The sequence below is a fragment of the Helicoverpa armigera genome, chromosome 10, assembly GCF_030705265.1.
Source record: "Helicoverpa armigera isolate CAAS_96S chromosome 10, ASM3070526v1, whole genome shotgun sequence".
Classification (NCBI taxonomy): Eukaryota; Metazoa; Arthropoda; class Insecta; order Lepidoptera; family Noctuidae; genus Helicoverpa; species Helicoverpa armigera.
The window spans coordinates 2,600,850-2,613,183 of record NC_087129.1 but is presented as its reverse complement, the minus strand read 5'-3'; the positions used below and the strand labels follow the sequence as shown (position 1 = coordinate 2,613,183).

Here is a 12,334-nt window from a genome sequence, read left to right as displayed (position 1 = left end):
TGTAATCAGCTTAAAATTATCAAATTACAGGAACGCTGTTAATTTATTATAATTAAACATTCAAACTCAATGGATGTGACAACGGAATTCTATTGAATACTTAAACGGCAGGTTTAGTTTATCCGAAACAAAAGCTTATTTTTAGTTATGAAAAAAAAAACGAACAACACTATGTATGGATGAATATTTCTTTTAAATGATGATGGGTATTTCTTTTAAAAAATCTCAATTGGCTCTTAAAATTCTAAATCAACTTCTTTATAATATAAACAGGCACAGGAGAAATAAAACAAGCAATTGAAAAGTCCATTTCCATAACCCCAAAAACACGAAATGCAGTCATTACAATGCAACTCGTTTTCAATTAGCATTCCTTATCTATTCCTCCCGCCACAACGGGAAAGGGGGTTGGACTTGGCAAAAATTTCCACGTAACGAGCTCATTGTCTTTTATTTTCACCAAAGGGTTCCACCAGTCCTTAATTAACTACTTCTGGAATCTAAAATGAACACTGAATCTGACCAATCAGTGATGTTTTTTTGAATTTGACGACCTCGATGGCGCAATGGTTGCCGGTCTGCCGGACCTGAGGTCCCGGGTTCGATGTACGGTTCGGTCGACATTTGTGTGATGAGCACGCTTGTTGGCCGTGGTCTGTATAGCTACATATAATTTATCAGTTGTGTTAGCACCCATAACACAAGTTATTAACAAACTTACCATGGTACTAACCGAGTGTGTGTGAAAAGATGTCCCGGTATTTATTGTTAATTTATTAAATCTCTCTAATTAGGTGATAATTTTAAAGCTGTGCTACATTAACATTGGATCGCATTCAAATGCTAGCAGCATGTAACAGAGTGTTGAAATCACTTAAGTCACGCATGGTTCTACCATATGGCATGGAATAATGAACGTAATTAGTAATAATGGGTTCAAAGATTGCTCAACAGCGTTAACGAATAGTGGTACCCATAGTGACCCAATTAACGTTTGTTTTAATCGGTTGTTGATAGTGTAGTTTTTTTAGTTATTGAAGTGCCGCAAGATACAATAGAGAAATTTGAACTACCGCAATATGTACTTTGATTAAGATTTTTGTAACATCATTGAATAGAAATAACTCACCGTGATCTTTCTTTTCAACTTTAATGTACAAATCCAAAGTTTTTCCAAAACTCCAACTCATCAAATTCTTTGTAAAAAATCTGCAGTTCATCAGACAAAAATCTTGGTGCAGCCAGCATTCCGCTATCCAAGTCCAGTAATGAAGCCGAACCGAAACTAATTTTATTTTCTTCCATTCCTTTGAGTGGGCCTCCCGGGATATTTGCGTTAAATTAAAAAGTTTCCTCTTTACATCTCAAGAGTTCTTCCATGGCCCGTTTATTTCTTTTCGATACTTTTCCCTAATGATCTCATACGATTACTGTACGACTCCGGTTAAAATAGAAGGAAAATATAAATAAATAACGTTAATGAGGTTAGCATACTTCCGAGCTGGCTTTGCCCTTTTTAATCACGACATAGATTTCTTTTTACTTTAATTCAGTTCTGGCTTCGGAGTGAATTATTCGTTTTATTATGTGTTGGAAAATATAAATTTACTCGACATTTTTAAGCTGTGAATAAATTTCTATTCATTCTAGTGCGAAATAAAGTTTTAGCTTCACGGGTACTTGAATATACGTTTATCGTCATCATCCTTTACCACCCTTCAACGAACAACGAATATTTATACGCATATTGCTTAACATCATATTTTCACAGTGAATGTCTTATTTCTTACCACCGTTTTGGCTATTACATGTAATGTTCCAAAATACACTCTTCTGTATAGACTACCTTATTGACCTTATTTTGATCTTTCTATCAATACCTCCATTACTTTGATCTCGTCTAAGTTTACCGAGTACTTTCTTATTTTTATTCCCAACATTGAAATGATTTCACTGAGCATCCTTATTGTACTCTTTGTCATGTTCGGAAGCCATATTATTCCTAATTATTTTTGTCCTTTCGTTCCGACTTCGTTATGCGGCTTCTTTTTCTTTTTTTATTTATTGTCGATAGTAGGTACCGCCTTTATTTATACGTAATGCAGGATATGTATGAAATGTCTACTTCAAATGTATTCTCTGGGTGTTTCAAGTTTTTTCTTTGTCATGTGTTATTGATATTCTTTTGTTTGAGCTCAGCTTTATGAAATGTTACATAATTCATTAGGATTTACTTCGAGTACCTCCGAGGCTAACTTTCATAATGTAAATATAGCTCGCAAATTGGTTATTTCAGTCTGGATGTATGCAGTCCTATTATTATTACCAGACAGTGTTGCTGTATTACTTTTGGTTTACTTACTTATAACTTCATTTAGTATTTCTTATAAATATTCTTGAAACATTCCCTCGTCTAAATCCTCGAGATTTTTCTCACCTTCTCCACCACCTATGACCTTCTCAACTACCCATCTCTGCCTCAAACCTTTACACACATGGATACCTTATATCATGAGCAAGCTTTAAGCCATCTCTCTGTCACCCAGGCCTGGGCCGGCTGCACCCGTACGGCTCGGGCAGCGGTAGCGGTTCAAGCAGCGGCAGCGGGCGGCGGCGCGCGCGCAGCGGCCTCTCCGACTCGCCGACCGCTCCCGCTACGCCCACGTCGGCGTCCGACAACGCGTCCGACGCCACTCTCACCGACTCGGAGTTGCCGCTCGCTAGGGACTCCACCTTGCTCCATAACGGTAGGTTTAATTATATTATACTTGTATGTCCCTACCAGACCACGGGATTATTAAGCCCCAGATTTTTCAAAGGCGAACGTGGGGCCGAGGTAACACACTGAAGCCTGTTATAGATAACTTTAACACAAATATAAGACGAAGAATATTTTTTATTGTTTATTTAGGCAGTACACAGATAATATAGAAAGGCTTCTCTAACAGCAAACCTTAGAGCGATAGAACGATTAATATACCACATTTAAAGGATTCTGCATTTACGGGTGAAACTCATACCATTTCGCATGTATCCCAATTTAATTTACACTTGTCCGTAGGTAATTAGGAATTACCGCATTTTATAGTCGTCATCAATTCCTTTCTCCCTTCCACTTATCATACTCTAAATCTTTCCTAATGAAGGATGTAATAATCTGACAGCTGGTTAGACTTTTTGTTCATAATGAAATCTCCACGTGGCGAAGTAATGTAACTCTTGTGAAACAGTTTAAGTTACATTTAATGTGTCGAAAGTAATTAGCGTTTGTTCTTCCGAAGGGTAAAAGTTGTTTCATTCTGGTTTACATCTCATATTACTAAGACTGTGTGGTTTTATTTCTTTTACTTAACAAACGGCATAATACCGTATTATATGTTTGACACCTACTTCACTTAGAAGGTTTCTGTCGAGGTAACGTAATCTTCTGTAGTTTATGTCTCAATTCTCATATTTTATTTCCAACTCATCTTTTTCAACAGTTTAAATCAAAGAGGTTTTCAATCCAAAATTCCTGCAGATATTCTGCTAACGTTATTTATTAGAATTTAAACGGCAAAGCCGAAGGGCCACCGCTTCCCGTGTCGGAGGCTGTGAGGACGCCGCGGTAAAAGTGTTTGCTGGAATGCAAAATGAAGCATGTGATTGCTACGGAATCGCATTATGCCAGTCCTGGATATCGACCCTTGTCACTGGAAAGGATATTTTTATTTTACAGGCTACTAGACCAGTACACTAGCACGAACGGAATTATTTAAAATTTTGCAGTTACAACTCCAATATTTATAGCCGCTTTCGGAATATAGAAATCGATGTAATGGCATCAACCCGTAATGTGGGGTTTCATAATGTTGTTCAGCGTGCATGAAAGCGTCGGATTTAATTAAAATATTTTAGGCGAAAATGTTGAAATTTTTGACGTAAGACTTTTAATTTTTCCCCGTTAATATCGCTTCCAGCGGTCCCCTAAATTCATTTAGCAAAGCACTGTGTCACAGAGGCCTCTCGCGACGGTTTCCTAATGGATTTTTATCGTGTCGTGCTCCATGAAAATTGAACAGGAAATCCTAGGGAGTTCCGGTTTTAATTTGCAAACCATTGGATTCTATAATCGTCCTAGATTTCATTGAAATGCAATTTAATTGGAATTCTCTCGGTGTGATTTGAATCGACTGCGTTTGTGGGTCGACGTTATTTGGTATTTTATTCAGAGCCACGTAAGTTGTAGGGATTATCTCTTTAATTTGTTTGCAATTTACAGTCTTTGTACAAAACAATAGGTGCTACTGTACTATTTTCACAAATAAACGTGTAAAGTGATGCCTTTAATACTTTTATGGTAATGTTAGCTTGTGTTTGCAACAGTACCATATAACATTTCCATAAGCTCCACGTTAATGATAGACAAAAGATAATTATTAGAGCTACCTTCAATTCACTGAAACGGGATAGTCAAACACAAATAAAATCCCTGATTAATTTAAGTACAAACTCGTAACGAATTGTCCAAACGAGGCAACATTTACATTTCCCTGTTTCAGGTCAAATGTTTACGTGTTGCTTCCAATAGCGTTAGTTATAACTTGTAAATACAAATTACTAGCGAACGTTTCCGATACCGACCGCGTGTTTTCAATGTTTCACTTTCGTCCCTCAAAACTTTTCAGTTGAAAATTTGGGTCCAATGTTTGTTTACATACAGTTTTTGGGGTCCCAATTTAATTTAAACTATCGCAGCTTTTATTTGTCGTTTAGTACAACATTTGTCGTTCCGCGGTTTGTGCCGACCTTTGTTTGCGGTCTAGAATTTATTCCGCTTGTGTTTTGCTTTCACCAAATTCCGGATAATTTGTCCTTACGTAATGGATGTAACGTTTCATCTTTAATTTGGGTCGTCCTGTGTCACTCGAGTTCATTTCCACTCGTTAATTAAACTAAGTGATACGATCCTATTTAACGTTTTTCTGTCTTAGCCAACGGACGTACATTAACATAAGTAATAAGGTAGTTTAGTGTAGTGGTTTCACTTGAATGAACATGTTTTGTTGACATACAGTATGCCTTGTTGCATAATAAATGGCTCATTATTTAAATTAGCTATATATCAACAATACATTCTACCAATGCCCCTTGTCTGTTGTTTTAAGGTGGTAATTGGTTTTCTGTTGGAAGATTAATTAATTAACCTAAAGTAGACATCAACAGAAGTAACTTATTTCATTACGGTTATTTTCATAAGTTAAACATAAACTCAAAGGACCAATTAATGAATTGGTCCTTTGTTAATTGGCCTATGTCAAACAATAAAAGACTCAATAGGCTCCGCTTAAAAACGGTGGCGTATCACAAATCGCTCGAATAGCCGTCATAAACAGGCGACAAGTCGTAAATGTGATCTCGCCCAACGAATGTGTTAAACAATTTGATACGCGGTAACAATGACGTTTTTATGTCGCGATATTTCGGTAAACCTACCGAATGTCGCCTTTAATTGCCGCCATTAAACGCATGCTTGTGACGAATCGCCGACCGATAGATGGATCCCGCTTAATTTCTGAATTACAAACCAATATTTATCTCGCTCACTCTTAATCCCAACTACTGTACTAGAAAGAGACGCATATGCATAGTGTTTCAGTAACCGTGGGATAATCATAATGAAAGCCGGAAATTCGTTAACGAATATGGCAGCGCTTCGTTAAATTTTATGTGTGTTTGTTTAATGAATGAATGCCTTTTTAAATTTCCATATGGTGCCGTCCTGTTTTAATGATCGCGTCGAGTTGGACTTAACAAAACAAATGTGGAATGAGTGTTACGAAGGATCATTAATCTATTAGTAAATGTATAAGAATAGATAGAAAGTGTATGACGTTATTAGCTCGAGCGTAGCGCTGCTTCTCGCATCTTTCACTATTTTACACCCGAAATTGCGGAATTAATGTTTCCGTATTCATCCATCAAGGGGATACTGTGAAATTTCGTTCGCTCAAGACATCCCCTTAATCCTCAAGACGAATATCTCAAACTCACGGACGGAGCGGAATAATCGCGAGGTTGTGACGAGCTGAAAAAAATTATATAATTCGTCACTTAATCCGAGCATCTCGGGGGGTTAGTCAAACAAATACCTAGTATTAGTTGTGACAAACGCAGGCTTGAGTTTCATGTGATCAAAAATAAAAGAAAGATCATGACATGTTCCCCCTCCGAAGTTGAACAGAAACATACTTGGGGAAGGCTTTTTTGTAAAGCCATCATTACATCTTTGAGGAGATAAAAAGAGCTCAGCGATCTTCCTTCCGATTTCAAAATGGTTAAACATTTAATACGGAAGTTGATTTAAAAAAGTTTAATGGCCTTTTCAACGTCACTTAAGATATAATCATCAGTCGAATTCCCATTTAATTCCCGATATTGGTGTCTTAGAAACACAAGCGATTGGGAGTATATTACAAAGGACTTTGTACCAAAGGGACGACAGTAGAGTAGATTTTCACAGTACATTGAGCGTAAAATTCACCCGAAAACGGTGGACGAAGAAAGAAATACTGTAATGCGTAATGAACTGAAATCTTTTACTGCTTTCGTGTGACCCGTGGACAAGTTCCGAGCGGGAAGCGTCAATATACACATAAAGTAGTCCAAAGCTAGCTCCCTGGGGAATACCCTACAGTAAAAAGCAAAACGAAAATCAATTCATCATGTTCCGCCTACATTTAGTCATATCGTCATCTTACAAATAAATCCGCTTGTAATTTGTACCAAAAGCTTTATGCGACAAACCATGGCACAAAGCTACAACCTTCTTAGTTTGGTCGAAAGCACAAAGGAGTACCAAGTCGCCAGACCCGAAAAAGTACGAGTCCTTTGAGAGACCAATCCTTTAATACTAATTGAATCATAATTTAGGAGACTGGAAGTTTCTTTTTATGTAAATCTTTTTTCCTTTGAAGGCTCAAAGGCTGGCAACGTAATAATCTTGAGTTTGAAAGGTTTAGAAAGTACTCATATATTTGGGATTGGAATGAACGTATTTCGTGTGTATTCTTGGAGTATCGTTAATAGATTTGTTGTTTATGTTTATTTCTGTAGTCGTTGTATTTATGAGGTAAACATTTGTTGTGTTAACGTTATTATTATATTACAATCAGTTAAGGACCTAGGGAGCTTTTTATTTTTGGCTAGACCTTGCCAAAATTACTGACGATTAATCAACCATGTATTTAAATCGGGAATTAAAAATGAAGGCAGGTTTTAGCTTCGCGAGGGTTTCACTATTTTTCGGTAATTATTTAACGTAAACTCATTACCGTCGATTATTTAATGATAATGACTTTATTATTTCTGTAGTTTACACATTAACTAAAAAGAAAAGACTATTAATTACTTTTGCAAATTAATGCGAATATATAATAATTTATTAATTATTTTGACTTTGTTATTTAAAATGGAATTACATTGGATTTTGTATTAACCCACGTTTTAGCGTGCATATTTTTTTAGTTTTACAACATCGTTTGCCTACTCAAACTGCTCGCGTCGTCGTTCATCGATAACATAAGGCCTTTGCCGATGTCAATATCACTAAGACCGTAACTGTTAGAGGGAATAACGCGAACTTTTCCCTCATCCTAACGTACTAACTCCATAACCCATCCAACGTCAGTGTAATATCAAAAGACAATTTACCGTGGCGCTCGACAGCGGCGGCAGGAGCACCGATAAATCTCCAGGACAATTTCCGAAATTTTTCTATCAGAAAGATTTACACTCCAGTCATCTTGGCGAAAGAAAATCGCACCTACAATCCTATTATCGATCCCTATTCCAGTACAATTTGCGAGTTGCGCGGGCGAGCGCTAGCAATTTTCAAACTTAAATGAAAATATCGGTTGGGGCAGAAGACTGTAGGGAACATTTTCCACGTCTTCAGCTTGTCGATAGTTCACATCCCGTCGAAGCCAGACATGATTCAGTCGGCAACATCCTTTGTCTAAGCTAAGTTTACGTCCAGCGGTTTCAGACCAATGTAAACCAACGCGCCGTATTCAAAGAACTACATAAATTAAGCAATTTATTAAACAAGACGCCTTTGTATTCTGCACCCAATTACGTTTACTTAAAAGCAACAATATTAAATGTTTTTAATTAAAACGTATCAAAATTATATAACAGATTTTCGAGGTATCAAAATAATATTTACAATCTTGCTAACGAAACTCAATTACTTAGACAGAAATAAAAACACGCGAGATTATTAAATAAGCTTTTATTATTTCATTTTGATAATTAGAACAAAATAATCTGCTTTAATTAGAACGTGCTCTACTTTATTAAATTCTAATATTCGTGTTACGTGCCTACTGTAGTATGCAAAGTAGTGAGCTGTATGAAAATTTTAATAACAACAAACTTTGGTAACTTATGCAGATCATTTTAGTTCAAATAATTCTACCGATGTTAGACGTATTCAATTGATTGATCGTAATTGTTTACTTATTGTTTTGTTTGCACCCAGCGGAGTTAAGTTAGCACTCGGTAGACTAAACATAAACTAGCTTCTTCTGTATTTAACGTAAGTATTAATGGAATTGTTTATCACGTCATAATCAGCAACATAATCTCACTTTTTCTCTTCCGATCCCTATTTTCTAAGCAAACTCTCTTTCTTCCCTAGTTTGTATTCCAAATAACCAAATAATAATAAAAGCACAACTGAAAACTTACCCATCCCTTTCAAAACTGTAATCAATTGTTTCCCAACCAGCTAGCAAAACAAAAAAGAACTTTACAAGACCACACTTTACGAACAACATAAAAGCAAAGCAGTTTCAATAGCTAAAATACCTATTAATCATTATTATGACCACGAACTCTTCAATAAAGCTTAAAGTATAGCTAAACATCGAGTAGCTCTTACAACGTTAACGGCTCATTTTGAACGTAATGCTGAGTAATATTGCTTCGAGCGGTGGTAGTGGCCATAGTATTTTATACAAAGACAAAAGCATGGAATCCGGTGCTGAATAAGTAATAAAATATCGACAATATTCACCAGCAGTCTGATACCGTTCGAACAATCGAAAATTGGGAATTGTTATAGTTGGGTGTTTTGTACGTGAATATACGTTTTAGACAGGACACTAATCTGAGTCCTCTTTAAATAGTATTTATAGTGCCATTTTTGTAGTTTGAAAGACAAAAGCGATTTGTTTGTACCTACATAGTTGAATAGATTTAAAATGTTCTCATCCCCTCGTTTTTTGTATAAAGCTTATTCATCCAACATCATACATATTCAATTTGTATTTTATATCGTCGAAGTTTGCAAGTGGCAATATGTTTTAGTACAATATCTATTGATAAAAATTGAAACAGTGAGTGCATTGAGGCAACGCCGATACAAAGGAAGGATATAAGCGAAAGTAGCAATTTTGACGCCCTGCAAAAGATTCTCCCCATTTTTGTACAATTTATTTTGCTACGTATATAGTCCTTATTTCCGTAACATAAGATGGATTTTTGATTTTTCCGAGGGGAAGATTAATGTTGTACTTTCAAAGCAGATGCCTTGTTCCTCTTTTCTAAGAGGTGTCTGGTAAAAATTGAAATGATTGCTACATTGTCGTATAGTTATGGTTGTAGGTAAAAAATACTTCACTGCGAATGGCTTATTTACTTTGCTGATACAGTTATCACGAGACAGAAAGACAAAACGATGTAATAAAGACCTTAACATAACATTAGGAAAAGAAATGTTAGGAAAAACCAGTCCCAACTAAGACCTACATCAGACAAATGAAGTAAAACAGCCACAAAAACTGTTCAGTCCGAACGTGTGACAAAAACAAGACGCGGCAAAAGTAAAGTTACGTGTCGTTTCAAGACGATAACAACAAAATCAAATTCCATCTTCACAATGTAGTACGTCAAGTAAAAATTTCTGAAAAGAAGTTGTTAACAAAAATACGCTGAGGCCCGCAATGCCTGCGGGGGTATGATAAGGCGGTGGGATCTCTAGTAAGCGCCCGGTCGGGGAATCGCTCCTGCTTGGCTCCAAGATACGGAAGGCAGCGGGTGTAATCTAGTTTTACTTACAAAGTAATACGTATTGATCACTTGTACTTCTACTTCCCCTTCGTCATTTTATTTTAGATTTTTCCTGTTTTTTTTTTCGGGCAAAAAAGTCATCTAACTTTTCATTTGAAATTGCGTGGCCCCCTATTCGTGTGTTTAAAATTTATACGCGTGCACATTTCTAACGCAAGATTTGCAAAACATTTGAGATATTCCACAATTTACCGAGTTCAATGAGTTCCTTTACTTCCTCTTCATTATAATTATTTTCTTCAGAGCCTTCAGAGACATTAGCATCTATATTAATTATCAATTTGGGCTATCTCCTCTCTTTCACTTTTAACAGTATTATCTCCATTTACTGGTAACTTGTGGCACAGACTATTCGACACTTACAACCTGTTCGTGGAATACCTAAAGATCCCTCGCCTCACGATGGTGTTTACAAAGAAAACGTGTATTGATGAGTTAATTAAACTCCCTATTCTTAACGTTCGAGTTTTGTGTTTATAAAATAATATTTTCATAATTATTTGAATTAAATTTCCCTGAAAGCACAACCTGTAATGAATGCTCGCTTTTGTGGTTTGTGTGTATTGTATATTATTATCTCATCAAAGAGGCTCTTGATAATTACGTAAACACTGTTCAATTTAATACTTTCCTACAAATTTTAGGTACTCTCGCTAAATTGAACAGACTACTGCGTACTATCTTATCTCACAGAACTTTACAGAAATATATTTTGTCTGTGTAATCAATATTTTCCAAAGTAACGTTTTCGTAGCATGATCTATTCAATTCACAAAATAACTTATTCATCATAATACTCCTTGGTAAAACTTTTAGTCCCGAATGTATTCTGGCTCGAAAATGTTCAATTCATTCTTTCCAGCGTCCATATATTGTAAAGCTTAAACCTATACATAATTCATGGAACAATAAAAACCGATTTGCGTACTTCGCTTCACCAAAATTCCATTAAAACTCTCAGCAGTACCCGCCATATTTTTTACTTTTTTTCATCACAAAAGAATACTCGTGGCCCAAAAAATTGAGTTAATCTTATAACTTTGTACACAAAAGTACAATAAGGGAGACGAAATAAAACAAATAAATTAAATTACAAGAGATTCCTAAGAACATTGTCGCGATATCCTTTAGCAAATCTCATAACATTGTTATATCTTAAACTTTAGTTTTAACAGATGAAATAGAAGTGTCTTGGACAATTGTAACAATGTTATTAAAAGGTCACTGTGTCAGAGTAAAAACTTTTTATTTTTAAATATCTTAGGTGCTCTATGGTCACATGGACTTAGGCGTTTGTATGCACAATCTACATAGACTGCTTCAGTATTGCAAAACGTTGTTTGTCAATTGACTATCTTTCCCTTTACTGAACATTAGATAAGGACTTCTAGTAAATAACTGACCCCAAATGCACTGGTTGATAGTTTCGTTACGGTATAGAACATTCTCAGAATTCAAAAAAAAGTTTTCTTATTATTGCTTACTTTACCTGCGTCAAACCTGTCTAGATACACAAAGTTTTCATGTGTTATAAACCTTTATATCTTATTTAGAGATTATATCAACCTTAGCATTTCAATCGCTTCAATAAATATTCAGTACCCTCGAAAAAATGGTTCGACTAAATTAAAATACCTTCGTACATTTTTATGTTAGAAATGTGAATAAAATTCGCCTTTAGATTTTTCCAAACATATTTACATTCTACTCTAACCTAATGTTACCTAAACGTCTAACCCATTATAGGCCCCCGAAATGCGCCTCCCTAAAAACGTACGCGACACGTCACAAAGCGATCCCCTCCCCCCCTCGGTGGGTGCATCGCCAAATGCATCATTACGCCTGCCAGACACAATGCACCCCTATACGCGTGTGTGTGACAAAACATTTGTTGCCTCGTGAATGATGCCAGTAATCAATTTGCAAATTTTATTTCAACACCAGTGAAGTTATACAATTTGGCTACTGTGAGAAATGTTTTAATTTTGTGGTCTTTGACAGGGCTTTTTTGTTTCGCTTGGGAAAATCTTCGAAAGGAGTTTTGTGAGGGGTAAATCTCTACCACACTTAACAGTGTTGTTGTAACGATGTGTTTGCAATAGTTAGTAAAGAAGAAATTTATATTTAAAACCAACAAAATGGGTACTATTTCTTAGCTTATACAGACGTCTCTATTTTCTCTTTGTTCACTTACAATCTGGACAAGACAAACAACCACATC

At 36.0% G+C, this 12,334-nt stretch overlaps 1 protein-coding gene across 13 annotated transcripts in view; it reads left to right on the top strand.

The window, feature by feature from the left end:
* The window catches only part of LOC110374410 (teneurin-m), a 410,181-nt gene that overhangs the window by 268,313 nt on the left and 129,534 nt on the right, over positions 1-12,334 (top strand). For 11 of the 13 annotated variants that reach the window (XM_049840849.2, XM_021332103.3, XM_049840847.2 and 8 more), the window contains one exon: positions 2,547-2,747. The exons of 1 other annotated variant lie outside the window; for it this stretch is intronic. In XM_049840849.2, the coding sequence (XP_049696806.2) occupies positions 2,547-2,747 (201 nt within the window). Of the gene's footprint in view, positions 1-2,546; positions 2,748-12,334 lie in introns of those variants that run through there. One more of the 13 variants, XM_049840855.2, reaches the window with a different exon arrangement.